At 44.5% G+C, this 22,724-nt stretch overlaps 1 protein-coding gene across 3 annotated transcripts in view; it reads right to left on the bottom strand.

Annotated features, from left to right (window-relative positions):
- LOC138284468 (uncharacterized) overlaps positions 1-22,724 on the bottom strand; it is a 146,471-nt gene that overhangs the window by 85,705 nt on the left and 38,042 nt on the right. For all 3 annotated transcript variants that reach the window (XM_069223254.1, XM_069223255.1, XM_069223253.1), the window contains 6 exons: positions 20,249-20,316; positions 20,030-20,132; positions 18,960-19,112; positions 14,048-14,151; positions 10,807-10,973; positions 10,392-10,527 (listed from right to left, as the gene is read on the bottom strand). In XM_069223254.1, the coding sequence (XP_069079355.1) occupies positions 10,392-10,527; positions 10,807-10,973; positions 14,048-14,151; positions 18,960-19,112; positions 20,030-20,132; positions 20,249-20,316 (731 nt within the window). The remainder of the gene's footprint in view (positions 1-10,391; positions 10,528-10,806; positions 10,974-14,047; positions 14,152-18,959; positions 19,113-20,029; positions 20,133-20,248; positions 20,317-22,724) is intronic.

Genomic DNA, 22,724 nt, shown 5'->3' with positions numbered 1-22,724 from the left:
GCTCTGAGTGTGTGAAATCTCAGACTATTTTCTGGGCCACTAGTGATGAAGGCCTAAGCGGCTGGCCCACACCCTTGATAATCAGGGTTGGTCCCAGGCTGGTTTCCAATCCAAACACAGCAATGGAACAGTCATAAAAGTCACCCTTGGCAATCGATAAACCATAAGGGCCCAGCTGTTGGAACTCTCTACAACCTTTCATACAATTGACCATATCTTTCTGATTATTGGCTAAACAGAGTTTGACTGAGAGACCCTGGAATGGGTTGAATCTTTCTTTCAAATCCAGACACAAGCAATTTCCCTTCCCTGTTACAGTCAGCAGACATATCAGTAGATTATGGTGTTCCTAAAGGGCCTGCTCTCTATCTTCTAAAGATGTATGTCCAGCCTCTAGAAGAGTTGATTCAGGGCTTTGGTTTCCCAGCCCTTACATATGCATTGACTTCTGCTCCCCAGGTGGAATCAACCAGCTTTTTGAGTGCTTGTCAGATGTACAGACTTAGACTGAGATTCTGTTGTTAGACGTGACCCATCCATAAGGACTGAGAGACTGTATTGCCTCCATAAGTGCTCTCCCTATATTTACAAGGAAATCAAAAATATTGGAGGAGTCTGATTTGACCACAGTTTAAGTTTTGAGATCCAGGTACAGAAGGTTTGGTCCTCCACTTTTTTTTTTCTATCCTGCAAGAACATCACATTCATTTTAGCACATCTGGACTGTGGTATTGTTCTGTATCATGACATACCTCATGCACCTCTGTAGAAAACCCAGCTGCTGCAGAACATTGATATTTGCCTTATATATCTAACTAGCCGCCGGTGCAAGATGGTGAACGCATAGTGCCGTCGGTTGAAGGCCCCGCCCCCCGGTGGCGTGCAAACGAACGCGCGTTGCAGAGGACGCAGATCTGCGGTGGCCCAGAAAGAAGGCAACAAGGCACCAGGAGGCTCGATGTTATTGCGAGAGTCTCTTGGAGCTTGTATTACAGGGAGCAAACGCGGCTGAACCATGCAGTGAGAAGGACGTGCTTGGGGAGCACAGGACCTGTCCCCTAGGCAGCATTCTGTGTTTCCTGGTCTTACAGGTAAAGCGCCTACTCCGTCTCGCAGTGGGAGTGGCAGAACTGTGGATTGAGGCGATAAGGAGTATTGGTACTCTAGCAGAGAATCGGACAGGGGTGCCGTTTGGCTCCTACAAAGTGGATATGGCAACTAAAAATACACAGACTCCAGGAGAAAAGGCAGAGAAAGGTGATAACATAATCACTGGTGGTCGCCCGACGAGTGGGGCTCGATAAACGCACACAGCGAAGGACTGTAGCAGTGGTTGCCCTGCAGGTTGGCAGTCTATAACAAGATTGGTTAAATTAAACAGTAAAACTGGTGGTGGGATCTCTAAGGATGTGGTTGGCATGGGTAGTGTGGATCAGACCGACCATAGAACAGGCCACACCCTGCTATCACTAACTTTTTCACTGGTGGGGGACAAGAAAATGGAAATGCAGGGCCCTCCCCCCATCTGCAGATATGCTAACGTGTGCAGCAGAGAATTTGGAACTGACAAAGCCAACGGAGGAGCTATCGCAGGTTAGTGTAGTGTCCTCAGGGGGAGTCTTGGAGGTGTTTAAGTTACATCCTTGGGTGGAGAGTCAGCCAGCCGAAACCAGGTGTTTAGTAGATCTGACTGGAGCAGCCACTGGAGCAACCACAAGCGGGGTAAGGATACAGCCACAAAAAGAAAACTGTAAAGAGCGCATTCTTGGTATTCAAGGTATTGCTGATAAACTGTCAGAGTCTCATATTAATGGAACCAGCATCAGACATAGTAAGGAGCCAATTCTAGATGGAGGCCAATTTGCACAAGGTCAGGATGTGGAGATAGGAAATACTTAATGGAGCGAGCAGAATATGGACTGGTCTAAGGATGGAGGAGATAAGTTTTATTTACTTACTGAAGGTTCAGAGGCCATTAGTAGTGACTGTAACCAAAGTGAAGATGAAGAAAGTCTCTCATCAGGAATTGAGGCAAGCCTATCATCGGCTATAGGCTGTAAAGTAAAACAGCAGCACCATCAGCGTAGATGTACAAAGGTTTTTTTTTGGTAACTTCCTGTTAAGACAAGCTAACTTTGAAAAGGACCACCCTGTCGGTCCATGATGTATGGACAATCTCACTTTTTTTACTCGACCAGGCTACTGTCATGTTACTGTAGAGTGCAGATGGAGGTTACGACAACTGATCAAGCCCTATCAGGACGCAGGTGGGGAGGCCTTCTTGTTGGTCCCAGCACGGATGAAAACTATAATCAAAGGTAGGACCAGAGTATTTACCTCTGAGATTCAGGCAAAAGAGTATCTGAACGAATTGAATTTACAGAATCCGCAGAAGCCTGAGCAGAGACAAAAAGGAAACTGAGGAAACTCATTGCTATGAGAATGTGTGTTAGCTTACACATTATTTTTGGTGGGAGCACGGTTGGACCGGGAAGCCTGTGGGCGGCATTCAGGGAGCTATCATTCAGACCATTGGGGGGGTGGGTGTGGAGAGGGAGGTGGTGGAAGGGTGGGGAATAGGAAAGCGGGGAAGGTCAGGAAGGGGGGAGGAGGAGTGGAAGTGAGGGTAGATCGGGGATAGAGGGCAGGCATTTATAAAAGGGATACTTGGGAACTGGCTATTGCTGAGGGTGGTGAGGGAGGAAGATATTGTGGGAACTAAAAAAGAGGAAAATAATAAGTTACAAAGAACAGTGAATGGTGGTGTATGGTGTAAGAAGTAGGCAGTCAGAATTGGCAAAATGTATGTGACTATCCACAAGTGTATGAGCTCTAGGGTAATATGTGAGAGGCAACGGGCAAATGGCTAAACAGAGGATTACATCTATAAACATCTGTGGGTTGAATAATCCCCAGAAAAGATGGGAAATAGCTGAGGATATGAAAACATTAAGGGCGGACATATACTGCCTACAGGAAATACATGTAGAGTCTTGCAATAAATCTATATTAGACACCCTCGGGATGAAGGCAGTGATACGCACCGAACAGAACTTTAAGACTAAAGGGGTTGCGATACTAGCTGGTAGCAGGAGATATGAGTTTGCACAACGAACTGCTGATAAATATGGAAGATGGGTTGTGGCAGAGTGCCAACATAGTAAAGGGTGTTTTACTCTGTGCTCCCTTTATGACTCAGTGTTGGACGATCCATCAGTGCTAGATTTTTTGGCAGTGGAATTAGCAGAGTGGCCGGCCCCCTATATAGTATGTGGAGGTTTAAATTTTAATGGCTCTTGGGATGGTTTAAAAGAATTAACAGATATCAACCCTAGTAGTTACCATGGGCGTAAACCTAGAGTCTTTAAAGCTCACACCAGCTTGCAAAAAGAAATAGGATTGGTGGATGTTTGGCCAAAACTGAGTGCATCAGACCCAGGATACACGTATTATTCAGCTCCACATACGAAACTGGCCGACTGGATTACTCCCCTGAATTCCTAACAAGGGCATGCATTGAACTATACCCACGGTTTATGTCAGAACATAATCCGCTAATATTAGAAATAAATGTGGAGGGTCTTAAATGCAGCAGGAGGGGGTGGACTTTGGAGAGGGGACTTGAAATAAATAGGGGGTCTGTACCAGTGGAAGTTGTATGGGATACTGTAAAGGGAGGGATACATGGAGAAACTTTAAGCTTCAGTCTAAGAAGGCAGAAGCATACTCAAAATTTGATCAGGGAAGCATACTTACAGCTTAGGGCGGCAGAGAATCAACTTATCCTAGCTATTGAGGGGGCTGTAGATGTTAATGCTGCCTTACAGAAGATTGCTATCGCCAAAGCAGCAATCAATGAAATCTCTGCAAAAAAGGTGGCAGAAAAGTACCTCTCAAGGTGCACTGACTGTTTTGAATATAGTGAAAAGGTGGCAAGCCTGTGGGCGGCATTCAGGGAGCTATCATTCAGACCATTGGGGGTGTGGGTGTGGAGAGGGAGGTGGTAGGAGCTCGCCAGAAGGCAGCTTCTGGTATTATCAGTGAAATTAAAACCCGCAGGGAAGGCTGGTTCCAGATCCTGTGGATATCAGGGAAGCTTTCCGCATGTATTATGCAGAACTTTATAAGGCAATCAATGAGTATGTTTTTGTAGAGGTAGGTAGAATTACTCAGTGCAAGCAGGAGGCATTAGAGGATAAGATCAGGATAGAGGAACTTGAGGAGGCGATTCATGGACTACCCACCGGAAAAGCCATAGAAACGGATGCAATCCCCCTGGAATTTTATAAGCACTTTAAGACTCTATTACTGCCTGTAATGTTAAACTTTTTACTCAGGTACAACAAGGTAGTAAAATTCCCCCTTCCTGGGCACCTGCTAACTTAGTTGTACTTCTGAAAAAGGGGAAAACACCGCAAAATCCTACCTCATATAGGCTCATTACACTTATAAATAGTGATACCAATATCATTCTAAAATGTTTGCATCTCGTTTATCTACTGTTATTAGGAAATGAGTTACACAAAATTAACATGGGTTCGTTTCAGGGAGGGATACCACTGACCACATCAGAAAAGTAATTTGCCTGTTTGATGCAACCAACTTCACAAAAGACTCTATGGCAGTGGCCTTGTTAGATGCAGAAGAGGGTTTCGACAGGGTCAACTAGGATTATTTGTGGAAAGGTCTGGGGGTGTATGGACTGAGAGGTAATTTTATTACGGCAGTAAAAGCTATTTATAGGTATCCCAATGCTCAGATACAACTGACGGGAGGTCAGTCCAACATAATACAATTCTGATGGGGCACTAGACAGGGGTGTCCATGCTCCCCACTATTGTTCGCACTGTATAGTGACCCCTTGCTTCTGCAGCTAGAAAAGAACCCAGCTATCCCACCAATAAGTCGCTATTGATGGGACACCATGATTCTAGCAGATGATGCAGATGATGTAGCAGTCATTACAGCTAACCAAGAGGAGGCTTTAAGGGAAATTGAAAAGGTGGCATGCAACTTTGGAGAGTTTTCTGGGTACTTATTGAATAGAGACAAAACCCAGTTGGTGGTTAATGAATATACAATTACTCGTGACACCCATAGGGTGGACCATGCAGTGTATTTAGGGATAGACATCAGCCTCACTGTGGAACAGATAGTTAATCTAAATTTGACGCTGATTTTAGGGACAGCTAAACAAGACTTTAGTAGGTGGAACAATCTGCACATGTCTATAATAGGGCGATGAAACATGATTAAAATACTATTCATTCCCAAGGTTCTCTATCTGTTCCGGGCAATCCCTCTTGACTTCAAAAAGTCATGGTTCATAGCAATGGACCAGCTAATAACAAGATTTATTTGGGTGTACGGTAAGATCAGAAGAACAAGTAAATATCTGACTCTACCTAGGGAGAAGGGGGATGGTTTTTACCAAATTTAAAACTGTATCAACTGGCAGCCGCCCTCCAAATATATGCACCTGCTGATGACAAGCAGAGGAAGTGTGGCAGGGTGAGGATATTCGCCAAATATTTATGAACTACTAATCGGACCGATATCTAATGGTGGATTGTTGGCATTGTTAGAGCCCAGCTTCTATAAGAAAAAGTGGTTTAAGGTGCCAGAGGCTGCTTTTAAATGCTGGAACCCTTGGCGGAAGAAAGCAGGACTCAGTAGGTTTAACAGTTATACGCCAATTCACAATAACCCCTCCCTTCTAGAGATATTTCGGGATAGATGCATAGAAAAATGGACCTCACAGGGGGTTCAAAGGCTAGGAGATATTTATGAGGGAAATGAGATGAGAACATTTGAGGACTTCTGGGAGAGGTATGGACTTGAGCAAAGGGAATTTTTTAAATACCTGCAAGTTAGAGATTTTTTTATGCAGGAAAACTGGCGGGCCGGCTGGGTTTGTAATGAACCCACTCATGCAGATGATAACAGGTGGACCTCATTGTCAATAAGCTCATTGTTTTCAATATTTACATCAGAGTAGCCTGATTATCTCGAGAAATATAGTAAAAAGTGGGAAGCTAGCTTAAATACCTGAGGTACTAAATTTCATGAATCCCTCGAACTTGGCTGTACTATATTAATGTCATCAACACTGCAGACACAGCATATATATATGTATATATATATGCTGTGTATATATAAAATATATGATTTAAATTTCACTCCATCTAAAATAGCCAAGTGGGGAGGGCTGTGGGGACGCACTGCTCGAGATGTCAGGCATTTGGGTAGATCTCATACATATGTTCGCTACTTGTATAAGATTAGAATCACTAAAGGGGGAGATCAAACAGTTTTAAAAAGAGGTTGTAAAACAAGATGTGAAGCTCACTCTGGATATTATGGTTTTAGGAGTATCAGAGATGGTAGGAACGGTAGGACAAAAATCTTTCATTTTTTTGTCAATGGCTGTTTATCTATTCTGCATAGCTATACCCGCAACCCTCGTCATTTCAGCAATGGTTGGGATGTCGTCTCTCTATATATTATGTAGAGACTGCACTATACCAAAGTAAAGGGAGGAAGGCTAGACGTAAGGTGCTCGGAGACTGGGTCAGTTCTAGGTAGTTGATAATTCTGAATAAATGGAGGTTGGGAATAAATAAATTAAGTAATAAACAAAAAAGTAATTAATTATCAAAATAGTGATTCACATGGAAGTGGTGGTTTGTGCTACTATGCTCAGGTTCACTTAGGATTTGCACGGATTAGCTATTTCCACTGGTGAAATAATATGTATCTCATTCTTTAATATGTATGTATTATGGCACAAAACACTTTATTCTTAACATATTGTATTGTTGCTGTACTGTATTGTAGTTTCTTCTTCTTCCCAGTGCGTAATGAATTGTTTCTCATACATATAATAAAAAACAATAAAAAAATATATTTGCCATATATATCTTGAGAAATTTGACCATATGACAGAGGAAAGGAGAACACAACATTCGCTTCACCTCTGTTATCAAATGTATTTCAAGGCAGTTTACCTTGTGTATTGGGAACGTCAAAGTACTGGCCCTAAATTTCTTTTAGACATCAGCATTCCCTATGCTACAACATGGACCATTAAATCTGGTGCCCTAAACCTATTGGTGGTTCTGCTCTTAGAGAAACTTTGGTGGTGATGAAAGAGCACTTTGAGTGGTGGATCCTAAATTGTGAATTGCTCTCCCTGACCATCTTAGACAAACGACTGAATTGTCCTTGTTCAAGAAACATCTTAAGGCCCAGCTGTTCTGCTAACTAGTTTTCTGGTTGTGCCCTGGTCTCCCTTCATTTCTTGCCGTTTGATGTTTCTAGCACCAAGATGCTTCTGGTGAAAGATGTGCTATAGTAAATGAATAAATAAAAACATAAAACCACAACCTGGCATGGGCCTTAAGTTGATGGAAACCAATCTCATGTGTGGGGCCTGTCTAACATCCTGTCAGGCCTTATTTTACTTTCGCACTATGTAGGAATGTACCCTCTTTTTGGTATGGTTACCCCCAATTTTTGCCTGTCAGTGTGTTTTGACTCTGTTCACTGAGATTCCGCTAAACAGGACTCCAGTGACTGTGCTCTCTCCCTCTACATTTGGTTGCTTGGGACTTCACACACCCCACATTTGGCAAACTGGTGCCCCCATATAAGTCCCTAGTATATGGTACCGAGGTACCCAGGGCACTGGGGCATCAGGGGTTCCCCATGGGTTGCAGTATGTATTTTGCTACCCATGGGAGCCCATGTAAATTGTGTCTGCAGGCCTGCCATTGCAGCCTGCACGAAAAAGATGCATGCACCCTTTCACTACATGTCACTCTACCAGATCACTGTAAGTCACCCCTATGGTAGGTCCCCCTAGCCCAGAGGGCAGGGTGCAGGTACCTGTGTGTGAGGGCATCCCTGCATGAGCAGAGGTGGCACTACAAGCTCCAGCTCCATTTTCCTGGACTTCGTAAGTGCAGGGACGCCATTTTATGTGTGTACTGGACAAAGGACACCACCTGTGTCCAGCTACATAATGGTAACTCCGAACCTGGGCATGTTTGTTATCAAACATGTCAGAATCATATCCCAATACTGTTGCCAGTATTGGTTGTATGATTCCATGCACTCTGAGGGCTCCTTAGAGGACCCCCCCACCCTGCATTGCTCATGCCATTTTGCAGGGTTTTCCAGGTAGCATGTGCTGCTGCCATCCTACAGACAGGGTTGTGCTCTCCTGCTGCTTGACCAGCTCAAGCCCAGGAAGGCAAAAAAAAGGATTTCGTTTGGGAGAGGGAGGCAACACCCTCGCCCTTTGGAAATAGGTGTTACATGGCTTGGGAGGGGTAGCCTCTCCAAGCCACTGGTATGCTTTGAAGGGCACATCTGGTGCCCTCCTTGCAGAAACCGGTTTGCACCAGGCCAGGGACCCCCAGTCCTTGCTCTGGTGCTAAACTGGACAATAGAAAGGGGAGTAACCACTCCCCTGTCCATCACCACCCCAGGTGTGGTGCCCAGAGCTCATCCAGGTGGCCACTTGATTATGCCATCTTGAATCCATGCTGGGCAGAGGAAACTTGGAGCATCTGAGTGGCCAGTTCAGGTAGGTGACGTCACAGCCCCCTCCTGATAAGCGGTCACCCTGGCAGGTGACCAATCCCCCTTCCTGGGCGATTTAGGGTCTCCCTCTTGGCTGGGTCCTCAGATTCGATGTGCAAGATTCCAGGAGGATTGCTCTGCAATGTTTACTTCATCTTCTGGCCACTGGAACTGCAAATGGACCCTCCACAATCTGCATCTACAGCAACGACTCTGCTTGGCAACATTGTTTCTCCGGCTCCTTCCAGCAACTGCAACATTTCCCCGGCTGTGCATTCTCTAAGGGTGATGAGCCTTCAGCTTGCACAAGAAGCAAGAAGGAATCTCCCTTGAAGTGAGGAAGTCACTCCTCTGCATCCGCAGGCACCAACTGCAACAATGACTGGCTGCGTGGATCTCCTCTTCTCCACAGCTGCGTGGATCCTGCATCACAGGTCGTGGCCTGAAGTGCTCCCCTTGGTCATCTCTACCAGCTGTCCAACTTAGGAGATGGTAAGCCCTTGCCTCTCCTTGCAGGACAGTAGCCCAGTGCACCACGTCTCTTGCAGCTACCAAGGCTAGTTGGCATCTCCTCCAAGGGATCTTCAGGCTCCGTGTAGCCCCAGGACTCTTCCTTGTGAAGCACAGGCCTCTGCATGCTCCTCCTGTGACTCCTTTGTAAGTGTGCTGTGTGGGCCTCACTGCGACTCCTGTGCATGCTGCCTGTGAGTCTCCTGTGGGGGCTGCCTCCTCTTCCTGTGACTCTTCTCACTGCTGAGGGTCACTCGGGACTCCCCTACATGGGTTGAGTCCTCCTGGACCTTGCTGGTCCCCGGTAGCTCTGCATTTCTTCTTACACAACATTTGCCTTTGCCAAGGCTTGTGGGTGGTTTTTCCACACCACTGACCGACTTCAATCCTTCTTCTGGCATGGGACATCGACTGCGTTGCTTCAGGAACTCTTCAGCTGCTTCAGCTGCTCCAGCACTGCACCACTGACTGTCTTCGTCTACCGTCAACCTGGTCGGTAGTGGTTACTGTCACCACCAGACACTCCAATGTGAATTGGCCTTGGTCCCCTTCCTTTACAGGTCTTCCTCTACCGAGATCCACCTTTGGTTTCCTGCAGTCTTATCTGGGTCTTGCAAAATCCTCTTCTGAAGACCTTTTGGTGGGTTTGGGGAGAACCAGGTACTTACCTCTCTTCTCCTGGTCACTGGAGGGCACTCTGGTACTTACCTTTTAAGGTTCCTAGTTCCTACAGCTCCCCTCTACCGATTCCACTTCCTTGGGTGGGGGGCCGACTTTCGCATTCCACTTTGTCAGTATATGGTTTGGTCCACCCCAGGGCCTTCAGTACTTATTATTGTTTTCATTGTTTTCTATTTCCTTTTATGCTAATTCCTGACTTCTAAGGTGTATATATTAGTGTGTTTACTCACTTGCTAGTGGAGTATTGCGTATTCAGTATTTTAATATTTATGTTACCATGATAAAGTACCTTTATTTTTGTAATACTGTGTGTTTTTTTCATGTGTGTAAGTACTGTGTGACTATAGTGGTATTACATAAGCTTTGCATGTCTCCTAGATAGGTCTTGGCTTCTTAGACACTGACTACAACTCACTAATAGGGGATACCTTGACCTAGTATAAGGTGATAACCCCATAGGTGCTCACCACACACCAGACCACACACCAGGCCAGCTTCCTATACACTCCCATGCTGTTTTTTGACATGAGATGATAAAGCAGACACATTTTTCCAAGACATGCATCATATCCACATTTAGATACCCAGGACTGCTCCTTAAGAGGTGTACTCACCATACTTCAAATGTGGCTTCCCTGTGAGGAGCTAAGGCACCTCTTCTCAGGATTCCAGCGGGTGTATCTCTGTTGGGGGTTCCCACACCTCGTGCTACCGCTCCAGTCGAGGTCTTCCTTGCAGCTAGAACAGTGCCTGGGCAATAGTAAACAACAATAAATGACATTCCAAAAGCTGATAGTTGGTAAAGAGAGGCTTAAGATGTGCACGGACACTTGGATAGTGAGATCCACAAGCCCAAGGCTGAAAGACTGGTAAAAACTTGTGAAACAGTGATTAATGGACATTAAATCATGTATCAAGTCACAAACTAGACTCCATGGAGAGGCAATCCATATTGGTAATAAACATTTAGAAAAATGTCCTGCCTTTATGTTCTAGGGTAAAATCTCTCACCTTGAAAAAGCTGCCTACCTTTCTCCTGGATGGTGATCTGCTTAGTGAGGGGCAGAGGCTGGGGAGGCCTTGGCAGCGGCATAGTAGTAAGCTGCACATGATGTGTCTGCTTCCCAAAAGTGAGGCGACATGAGAATCCTTTTCCTGAGGCTCCCAGGACAGGAGACACTGACACACAGAGAAACCTGGGAGAGAAGAAAGGGCGAGAAAAGGAGCATCAACAGCAACCCTGGACTGTTCTAAACTGCAGCCTTCATATCAGTACACTCTACACCACCGTCAACAGCTTGCCATGTGTATGGGAAGTGTATGACAGCAGGGGGTGGAGGTTTCTGAGGCGAAAAAACAGGGTTGTGTTGGGGAAGCAAGATGGGGACGTCCTGGCATATGAGAAAAGGGAGAGGTGCTCAGTAGGGAAATGATGTAAAGAGGAGAAGTGATGAGGACGTCTGTACAAATGGACATGTATAAGATGCAGGGTTGTGAGATGGGTATAGACAGGTATAAAACTCAAGCAGGGAGTCATGAATGCACATAAATAGACGGGGTGTTTAACGAGATGGGGCTGGCGATAAAGCTTCCTGCTGAGTTCCTTAAATTATTTTGTTTAACTTGGTCCATTCGTGATTAGATATATGCAGGATTGCAATGCCTTTTATTGAAAGCGGGAAGGGGAGGCATTCTCAGCCATAGCACATCTGAATAGCAAGCCCCATAGAGTCCGCAGCTGGAAGTGTTCATTTGGACATCTGAAAAATCTCGATCTACTAATACCATTTAGAGAAATAAATTAAAACGCAACCACATTAGTTAATACTAATCAAATCACATAGGGTAGATGTTACCTCTCAAACTGGTTCTTCCCTAATTATTTCAATTTAGAAAACAGGCCCCTTGGCAGAGACATCAGGTCTCGGGGTTCAGGCTGCTCAGTGTTGGCATTTCTATACAGAAGCCTCCTGCTGGTACTTCCAGAGCCAGTACCATCTGCTGTGGTAACCTTAATAGATTCAATGACAGTGGATAACGTGGTAGTTATGGTTGAAGAGGGACACTAGCAATTTAATTGATTAAGTCGTTAGGGTCACATTCGATCGGTGAACCTTACATTCATGCAACTTGAACAACTCTAACACAACAAAAATCAGGGGCATTGAATCAGTACTCCTAAGACATTTTGAAGTATCTCTTTTGCATGCTGTTCAGAGCAGCAGGTTTCCTTTGTTAAATAAGGAGCTGTCCCTGCATCGAAATGCATAGGAGCATCATGTAGCAGTGCTGACTTGAAAGTGGCTTCACCGAACATGAATACTGGCATAGCGATTAGTTTCCCAACTCATACTCTCCAACAATGCTAATCATAGTATATGTTAATTAATGCAGGGTTTAACAATAAACACTGCCTGCAACAGCAGCCTTGCTGGTCACAGCATCCATTTTATGCCCGTTCACATATATAGGTTGGGAGAAGCCCAGGCTGGTCTGGGAGAAACCCCAAGTTATTGCTTTCTCACTTTCTTTTGCACACAAATTGTTCTTCAAAACAGTACAGAACAATCATTCATACACCACACCATAAGATGTAATCTCAGATCAACTCTAGGCCATCCTAGCCATATTTACTCTTAGTAGGTAGAAGTGGGAAATCAAATAGACCGAAAGACAGATATATGCAGTGGCGTAAGTAAGCAAACGTGCATAAACTCTTAATTGACATTATTTAGACAGTAACATTTACTTAATCTGGTTTCTTTAAGCTCCATACCATCGAAACTGCTCTTATGTGTGGTTACCTCTCACCTCAGGAGACCGCAAACTCCTCTCTGCTATTATTCTCCCAAACATCTCAATGTAGTTTAACAGTCAATTTCTCTAATATGTCAGCAGCCCTCACCTCCCTGGATATATTGCATAGCCCTTGACTAATTCCAATAAATCTCCAATCACTTTCTCTCCTGGTGCACCTAAAACTCCCACCATACTCAATTTAGCTAAGGCCTCATGTAGGGCTCTATCTTTGGCAAATCAGAAATGTAAGTGGCTTACAACGTGGAATGGCTGAATTTCGAGTTTCGTGGGAGTAGTTTGACATAGTTGTCCATGCCTGCTCACAAAAGTTTTCATTGGTTGTTTTTATAATCAGAATCTGAACGTGGAAGGTTAAATATTGTTTGTTCTGACAAACACCCATGTGAAAATACTGAAAGGGGCGAAATATGTTCAATTAGCGCGAGCTAGCTATGTAATTCCCATGCGAGCTAACCCAGAGAATGTAGGGCTTGCTATTGGAATAATACTTTGTTCACAGTCATTGTTTTCGCCTGGCCTCTTTTGTTAATGATGAATGTGTTATTTTTGGTTTGAATATTTAAAAAACACTGCGATTTTCCCGTATTACGTTTGGTACTACAGTTAACACAAATGTAATATAATATTTGTCATTCCAGTTTTCGGGTTTTCCACAGACCTCAAAATATGAAGTTTTCTAAAAAAACTTTTAGCAATGTTAAACTTTTCTATAGCTCCCAATTGGTTTGTTGTTTATCTTCAGATCTTGGTGTGCCTCACAGCAGTTCAGCACTGGCTGGCCATTCACTTACTTATGGAATCTCCTCATATGTTTCTTGGCATCCTCTGCTCCAATTATGTTCTCCTCCATTTAATGTTCCATTACAAACATTCTAGTTTTTTCCACCTGGCCAAGAACATTGGTATGCCACCAGCTTCGTCATGCAGCTGAAGTAGCTAATCTGTACCACTTCCAGAGCAGCCAGGTTTCAGGTGCTCATAATCTGAAAGACCCTCTCCTTCTCTTTCTTCCAGGCACAGCTAAGGCCCTTCATGAACATTCTGGCAGTCAGCAAATGTGACAATCTCTTTATTTGTCTTACACTGGACTCATCTTCACTTTGGACAACGTTATAAACGTGACTCTTCAACCTCTTGAGGACCAACAAGGCTGACAAACTACACCCCTAAAACAATCCTTTCTGACTCTGCCAGGCCACGTCAGAGAAGGAGGCGTGTTTACATGAAAGGTGTGTAAGGAACAGGGAGGTATGTTCATTCATTGGGAAGAGTATGTCAGCAGGGAGGATAGTGTGTTGGAGAAGGACGTAATAAGGTGTCTGAAGAAAGTGTGTGTTTAAGAGACCAGAGAGACACAGAAGGAGCCCTTGCTGGTAGTGTGTTTTGAAAGTTTAACAGGAAATGTGTATGAAGTGGAATTCTGACTCTTGGGAATCCGGTTGATTCTCACCTGTGTATCAGTGACTCTCCTGTCCAGGTTTCCCTATCCACTGTCTGTACTTCGGTCTGTGCACCCGTCTCTTGAGTCTCAATAAATATTGGGACATTACCATCCTATGTGGGAGAATGGACAAAGTGATAATGTTGAATGAGATCATGGTAAAGAGAAAAGAAAAAGATAAGTATAGAACAAAGAAAAGGAGAACGAGAGGAGAGAGACAGATGGTGACATGTAGAAAGAGCAAAATGGAGAACAATGTAAAAGTGGGGTGAGGGCAGAAAGTAAAGTAGGGGAATACGAGGGAATGGGAGAAAGAGAAGGGAGGTCAGAGGGGACAGAAAGGGAAACTAGGAAGAGAGACTAACTAAAGGAAGGGAAACATATAGACACAAGACAGATAAAATAAAGCTAACTCAAGACTACAGAAAGACAGGTCAAAAACTACATCTGGTTCAAATACAGTCTTGTGTCAGAGTTGTAAGGGTCTGCATTACAATTCAGAAAGTTGGAGACATGCTTTGGTTTTCATGGGTCTTTGTGTAGACTGTTTTGCTTACGATTAACTTTTTTCTTGACTTGATCCAACTTCTTGAATGTACAGGTAATGGGACAAATACGGGCTACTTGCATATAGTTTTTCTAATAGACAAATTTGAGATCCAACTATCTGTCTACAGAGCTCCTTTAGCACTCAGAAGGCAAGCTGTCTCTGCCAGCCCAGTAGTAATCAGCTCACCATTCGTTTTAATTATTCCACAATGGTGATCTACTTTGTAATACTGGCTAAGACCCTTATGTCATGATAGCCCAATCATCAGTTATTACTGTTTTTCACCAGCACATGGGAGATATTTCTTGTTTTCTAGCAAATCTGTGGTGATTGATCGTTTGGGAACGTAGTATGGTGCTCACATATATCGTTCATGTCACACGGGTAGACAAATAGGCAAGATACGAGCTGCCAAACCAAAAACACATCTAGCATGGTCCTGTATTTGAAGAGAATTCTTTCTACCATGCATGTTACAATGATGAGTCCTGCTTCTCCATGATGATGCACCACAGTCTAGGAGATACTCCACAAAAGTCCAAATGGTATTTCTCTTTATAAAGCCTGGGTTCGTGAAGCACCGATTTCAATGCATGTCCAGTTAGCCGTCTCTATAAGCTCAAGCATTGCAAAATTCATCATCACTTTGTTAGGGTCTGTTTATCTGCACTTGCTCACCAAGGCCCGCAATGCTGCATTTTAGTGCTGCAAGTCACTGATGCATCCCATTGCCACAATGGAGACTCATTCGACTGATGACAACACTGTCTTCATTGTTGCTCTGGTTCGGTTGTGCTCATCAAAATACATAGTTAATGACAGAGAAGTATCAGTGAACATCATGCCTTCAAGCCAATTTTTCAATTTCAAGAGAAGCCCAAAATGTTAAGCCACTTGTGTCAAGGTCTTCGTTTTCAGTATGGCTAGACTCGACCTCTTTGCTTGGCATATTCATGGTTACAGCCCAGTTCACTGTGAAGCAAATGTCTGTGTCTCTTTTTCTGGGACCAAAATCTTACTCAGTGTTGCACCATCAAGACAAGACAGATTTTCCATTTGTTCTACTTCTACAATAATGGCTCATCCTCAGTGAGTGGAACTGCACTTCCAGAGTATGTGTAAATTGACGACAGTCTGAGGCCAGGGGTTCTACACAAAGTGCTCTTGAATCGGAGGCTGAGATGGAGCTGGCTATGGTGGAGAACAAAGAGTTCACAGAAAAGGTCTGATCAATTTGTTGGTCTCACCAATTGTCTAACCCGCAAACACCACAGCACTGTGAGCTCTACATTGACATGGACATGTCTCCCAAAGACAGTAATCAAGAGTGAGCTTCGCCTTAAACCTATCCTGGACAACTTCATCTCTGTCATTCTTAGGTGTGCCTGTTATCTCAGTCAAGCAACCAGGAGTTAAACCCCGAGTCCACTTCATATACCATCGAGGAGATACCACAAGCTGAACTTCAGTATTATGTCTTCTGCAGCAATCACCCTCAGTGAGGACATTATTGTTTATGCTACAATGTGCCAGTGCAGTACACCCAATTGAGGCCAGAATCCCACCGGCAGAAACACTGTGGCATTACTTTGAACAAATCAAAATGTGCCTCCATGCAACTGATGCTCATATGTTTGAACATTTCTTTGGGGCAAATAGTGTTTTGCTTTTCCTCAAACAAATATTTCCTCTTCCTTGCCAGTCAAAATATATTAATAGTTTCCTAAGCATGTTAAACCTCTGCCAAGGTGTCTTTGAGGACCCAGCCACGAAGATCCAAACGCTGTGGTCGCCCATGCACAAAATACCCTTCAAATGGTTGGAGAGTCACAGTCTGCTTTCCAGTGAGTAAAATACATTCCTATTGAACATAACTCCATGTGACATTCTAAAGCCACCTCGTGGTTATTATTGGCACTGTATTGACCCACCCCATGCTTGATGGGTTCGATTTCAGATTACTTACACTACCAATGGTACCCCTAGCTTAAAAGGAGACCATTGCAATTGTTTGGGGCTGCATACTTTCCTTCTCTACCTCTAAAGGCGCTGGCTGAACGTCATGATAGACTACAATCATTTCATGTAGATCTTCAGCGATTCTACTGCACACAAATCAGCCAGAGTCTACAAACTGATGTTGCAACTTCAAAGCCTCATACACATCCCAGGGAAGGACAACTATGCAAATTTCCTCTATTGTTACCTATGACCAGGTTCGGCCATTGAGATTCACAAGATGGGAAGCGCTGGACTTTAAGTTGGATTGATCAAGCCCTCCCTTCAGCCTGTCACTCGAGTAAATCATAACATTCGCTAGTGAGAAAAATGCTTTTGTATAGCTATCGGTGTGCCCATCATGAGACTATCAAGTCCAATAACAGGTGTTTCCTTTGTCGTTCCTTCTGTCCTTGTTGAACATTGCAGCTGTTATGACAAAGGCCTGCTGCTGAAGTGGTTGTGGCGATAATACAGGAGGGACATGGTCTTAACAGTTCTTAGAATCAAGGACCACCTGAAAGAGAAAGCCTTTTTCCACTACATCAAGAGCACGGGGAAGGATCTCCTATTAGGGCTTCCACTGTTCCGGGCTGGTGGCCTAGATTGTTGGCCATCATCATAAGCATAATTCCTTGTTGTTCCCATCTGTGGATGTCACTCTTGCCACAACAGCAAATCTCACCCTTACCGTGCCAGGTTAGGAGTGGTACACCACATAATATCAGCAAACAAGGTTCAGATTTCCTGTGAGCAACAAAAGGATGGCTATATTACAATTCTTATGCAGATTCTGGACTACCTCTCAACCGGGTACTCCCCAAATAAATTGCAAAGTGTCTGTTGTCAGGAAGGGCCTTCTCACCTGACCACCCTTCTCTGAAGATTTGCACAACAGTTAGCCCGGAGTTTTGGTGAACGTGAGTACACCCAGAAAATAGTCAGTCTTGCTTCGTTCTCTTTCCTTCCTCTCTTGGATGTGTATGTGCTATTTACATAGCGTCAACCTAGCTCAAAGCCAGGGGAAGTGTGTTTGTTTAGAGTACCTCTACCAGTCTGCATGCTTGCCCTTTGCTGTATTTTCTGGTGCTTGGTGCCAACAGGAGTCCCTGAAAAGAGCAGAAGTGCACAATCTTCACTCATGGGAGAGTGCATTCCTGCCAACTGAGATGCCAGACCTAAATGACCAACAACACATTTGTCACAGTTCAAGTTTCACATGTAAACACTCTTGGTTTATCTGAGTTAATAGAGTGTGGAGCCATTGATCATTCTTTAAGTAATTCACTTGATGCTTTTGACAAGTAAAACTATACTACTTTAAATCCTTTACTCTGCGTCCAGTGGTTTATTCTTGTGCTGGAAAGAGATGCACATCGACTACAGTTGTTGCTTAGAGGCACAACAGCTGCTTGAGTCCAACATGGGTGTGCAAAGGTATTGTTGGATCTGGACAGGAGCAAGGTAACCTTCAACAGTGATGGGGGTCATGCGAGGCAGTGGGTCATCCCATACCTCGTATCCATTTAATACTTCTTCCCTCCCATGACTAGCTCTCCCCAGAGTCTTACCCCTCTCTTAGTCACTCCAGTCAAGTAGTCCCACCCAATATGCCCAGCCCTCACTTGATTTCACATCTCTTTTGGCCTTCAACCACCCATGATGTATTGGTCTTACCCGACCCGATCTGAGCTTGACCTTCAGTTGCTACATACCTCCTAATGCAGCACCACCTTCATAGCCTCACCCATCCTGTAGCTGCACTCCTGCAATAGTCTGACCTACAGACCTTGCATGCTGATCATATGGCTTCATCCATCCTATGACATAACTCCTGCCTTGGCCCCAACCCCTCTGTGGTGCCATTCATTTTGTTGCTATGTCTTACTAGTGGCTTGCCCTTCCCAAGGCCTCACACCTGGCCTGCCTCATCACTCCTGTGGCCTCACTGCTCCCATGTCTTCAGCTCAATAATGTATTCATTCTGATATAGGTAGGGGTCCCCAATACACCTATACAATACCTGACACTGTTATGACTCTGGATTAGAACTGGTCTGCACTACTTTAATGGGTAAAGCCTTCCATTCCTGTATTATTACTAGGAACCCAAACAGACTGGAGTGTGTAGTACTTCATACAATCATATGTGGTGAAGTAGAATTGGTTTCTGTTTTTATAGGAATGCAAATATAAGGCTCAATTCAGTTCTTTTCTTTTTTGTCATCTGTCATTGAACGGTGTTAAAAGAAGCTTGAATTGTATGATTCTTATGGTATTATTTCTATGAAAAAAACATTGTACTTGCTACCATATGATTATATTAAGTACTATACACTCCCATGTGTTAATGTCAATGTTGGCATCTGCTTACTTCTGTCATCCCTTCTTCAAGCACGGCTGCACTCACATCACTGGTGGGGCTCTGGGAAGAGGCCCTGCTGTCAGCACTCCCTTTGTGGGGCTCCTCCATGTCCTCCTCAGACTCCACTCCTTCATGCTCAGACAAAGGCTTCCTTGGGCTGTTCTGCGTGAAGATTCGTTTATTTATGTAATAATTACATTTACAGCGAACTTTAAAGCAAAACAATAAAATAAAAAGGCACAGAGGAAAACACAAAAATGTTACATTTCAAATGTAAAGTGTCATTTAGCTGAGTTAACAGCAGGGAGGTTCAGACCCAGGAGGGGAGCCTCAATACTAGTGTCTTTTCATTAACTATTTAGTCTTGACACACTATGAGGACAGACTATTGAGGGACAAAATATAGGGGAGTATAGATTTACTATTCCTAATTCCACGTCCACGCACATTGAAAATATACATGCATATGTATCTATCACCAAGGTACATATATGGGGAGTTAGGTGTAGAATATTTAGACTCACGTAAGTTGATATTTTAGTTTTGATATTTTGTTCTAAGTTTTATGTGCAATTGATATTGTAGTGTTGATATTCAGGGTACACCACTTGCGTGGTCTTTAACTTTACCCGACTTCTTGAACAAATTTGACAAGGATGTGGTTTATTTCTTTCTGACAGGCAGGAAAGGGGCACACATGAATATTTGGTGAGGTATGTTGGGCTATACAGCCTACGGTATGTTACGTTTTGTGGAACCACTGGACAAGAACAGATGGTGAATTCAGTTTCAAATGAAAAGAAACTGTCTCTTTTATATTACCCATTATTTATTGAAATCAGTTTGAGACAAAAATAAAGAAAAACAAGCAAGAGTTAAGTGTAAGGGGGTGAGTTCAGAGTCCAGGGGCACACAAGATGAGCAAGTATGGCACTCTACCAAGCTTTGGGGGTGATGATAGATGTGGATTATTCTCTCAGAGATAGTGCTGAAGTCATTACTGCTGTGTTAGGCATGGAATCAGGGCCGCATACTTTACTGCAACCTATTTAAACCCTGAACTGTTTCCATGGACTTACCCTCTCAGCAAACACAACGTGTCCTCCTTTTTCTTGGTATGAGTCTTTGATGTCTACCTTCTGGGAATCTCGAGGGGTCTCAACCATGAGCTCAGGTATCTCCCTGTGAATATCAGCAGACAGTTAGTGTGGGTACTCTAAACTTCTTACATTGCTGCACCACTCTTCCTCTGCCTCTTTATGGCCCAGAATAACCCAGATTCTCATAGTGCCGCTTACCTAGAGACAGCGGTCTTCCTGAGTGCTTCCACCCTTAGCCTCCATTTTCGGCCCACACTCTGGGCACTCTGCAGGGACAAGCCAAGGAGTGAGAGGCAGTATGAGGTGCAAGGGGCATCAACTATCCTTCATTCACACCACACCATGACTATTTTCTAGCACCAAGACACCAATTGGGCAAGTTTGGGCACACCACCATCTTTGCACAAGGCATCTCCAGTCACTCACCACTGACAACAGACCTACAAACAGATATCGGAGGTACAAGGGGGAAGGGGAAGCTAGACCCTTGGGACCCGACTGCCTAGAACACTAGGAACCTGGTAGTTGAGACCACAATACTATTTAAATATTTTAGTTTTTAAAGAAACTGGGGGGACGGTGGACTTGGAGGTCCATGTGAAGGAGGCCTACAAGATGGTTTTATGCAGACACCTCATAGCCCATTCTCGGGCAAATGACAGGAAAGAGACCAGTGAGCTAGAGACACAATTGGCACTGTGGGAGGCTGAATACAAAAGCAATCCCGTTCCTAGCTTAGTGTGCAAGATTGTGGGATGGAAGGATGACTTGTGTCATCTGATACACCAAAAGGCTACCTATATCAGGGTTAAACAAAGGCAAACTCTACAAGTTAGGCAACAAAGCGGGCAAACTGCTAGCATGGTTGGCCAAAAGGAAGGAAAGGCAAAAATGTATTGCCATGGTTGATATAAGATCTGAGAGAAGGGCAAAAACTCCAGCAGACATAGCACAGGCCTTTGCGGCCCAACTGGAGGGCCTCTACTGAGATAGGGGGGAAACTTCTGAGCGCAGCCTCGAGGCCTTCGTTGATGACATAAGGGTGCCCAGATTACAGGGGGAGTTGAGCAAATCCTTGGACGTGGAGTCGTCAGAGCGGAGGAATCACCGAATCCATAGGACAGATGAAAAGTGAAAAATCCCCAGGCCCTAATGGTTTTTCCCTTGAATTTTTTAAATGCACACAATCTCAAACCGTGGGCCAGATCAAGTCAATGTTTAACGGGGCAAAACAGGGGGGGGTCTTATTTTGAGGCCTCTGATGGGTGACAATAGTTATGATACATAAACAAGGGAATCCCAGAGAATACTGCGCTTCCTACTAGTCAGTTTCACTCCTTAATCTAGAAACCAAAATCTTGGAGAAGGTCCTTGTTATTCACCTGCTGCAGGTAGTTGACATGTTGGTGGTCCCAGGTCAATCTGGCTTTATGCCCTATAGGGTGACAAGGCATAACCTCTGCAGGCTGGTCAGCTGCCTGGCGTGTTGGGAACCAATGGTCTAGCCAGCTATCCTCCTCGCTTTGGATGCGAAAAACGCCTTTGACTCACTTGAGTGACCTTACCTTATGGCAAAACTACAAAGGATGGGGATAGGCAGGAGGCTTTTATCCTGGGTAGGCTTACTGTACAGGGACCCCAAGGCCAGGATCAAAGTGAATGGGGCTTTCTCCAGGGAGTTCCCTCTAGGGGGGGTACTCAACAAGGGTGCCTCTAAATCCCCTATATTGTTCGCAATGGCAATAAAACCCCTGGCTTGCTAGCTGAGCACATATGCATTGATCTGAGGTATAATGTGGGACCCAGACTGGGAAGATGTTGTATCCCTGTATGCGGATGACATACTGCTGTATTTACCGGACCCAGAATATTCGGTACCCAAGGTGCTGGAGATACTGGATGTGTTTGGCTTCTTTTCGGGGTTCAGAATGAAATGGCACAAGCCCACTGCATTTACACTGTCAAAAGAAGGAGATGGACTGGACCTAGCACTAACCCCAGTGTTACAGCCTAGAGGATTTAAACATCTCAGGATTTTCATCACAAAACACAGAGACCTCTTTCTAGCAGAGAACCTGGAGAAAATTCTGGATTCTTATAAAATTGAGGTGAAACAGTGGAAGAGGGTGCCACTCTCCCTGATGGGCAAAGCCAGTTTCTGCACTATCAGACACAACATCTGGAAGCCCTGGAGACAGCCAGGTAACTATTTGTCCTTTGAATATAGAATACTGGAAGGCCCTCTAACCAGCCATGCAGTATCCCGACTATACTTGACTCTTACACAACTGCTGCCTTCACTGGATCACTTCCAGGATATATGGGAGGGGACCTAGGAAGACTTGAGGATGATGACCGGGGGTGGCCTACCGAACCCCCTGGAAGTGGCCACGTGGGCTGGATTCCAGCTAATTCAGCTGAAACTCCTCTATAGGGCCTATTTTACAAGAACAAGCATGTTCCGTATGGGGAGGGCTGATACCGACCTTTGCTTGAGGGGATGTAGGCATAAAAGCGCACAGTTACATACCATTCAGGGTTGCCCCAAGATCCAGACTAACTGGGATACAACTGGGAGATGGAGCTCCGCAATCCTGGACTTCACACTGGAGCTTACTCTGCAACTAAAACCTTGGGAATATGGGGAGAACAATCCTTGGACTAATATTCCCTG

This window comes from Pleurodeles waltl, chromosome 3_1, assembly GCF_031143425.1.
Source record: "Pleurodeles waltl isolate 20211129_DDA chromosome 3_1, aPleWal1.hap1.20221129, whole genome shotgun sequence".
Classification (NCBI taxonomy): Eukaryota; Metazoa; Chordata; class Amphibia; order Caudata; family Salamandridae; genus Pleurodeles; species Pleurodeles waltl.
The sequence above is the reverse complement of the archived record's forward strand: the minus strand, read 5'-3'. Positions and strand labels throughout refer to the sequence as shown.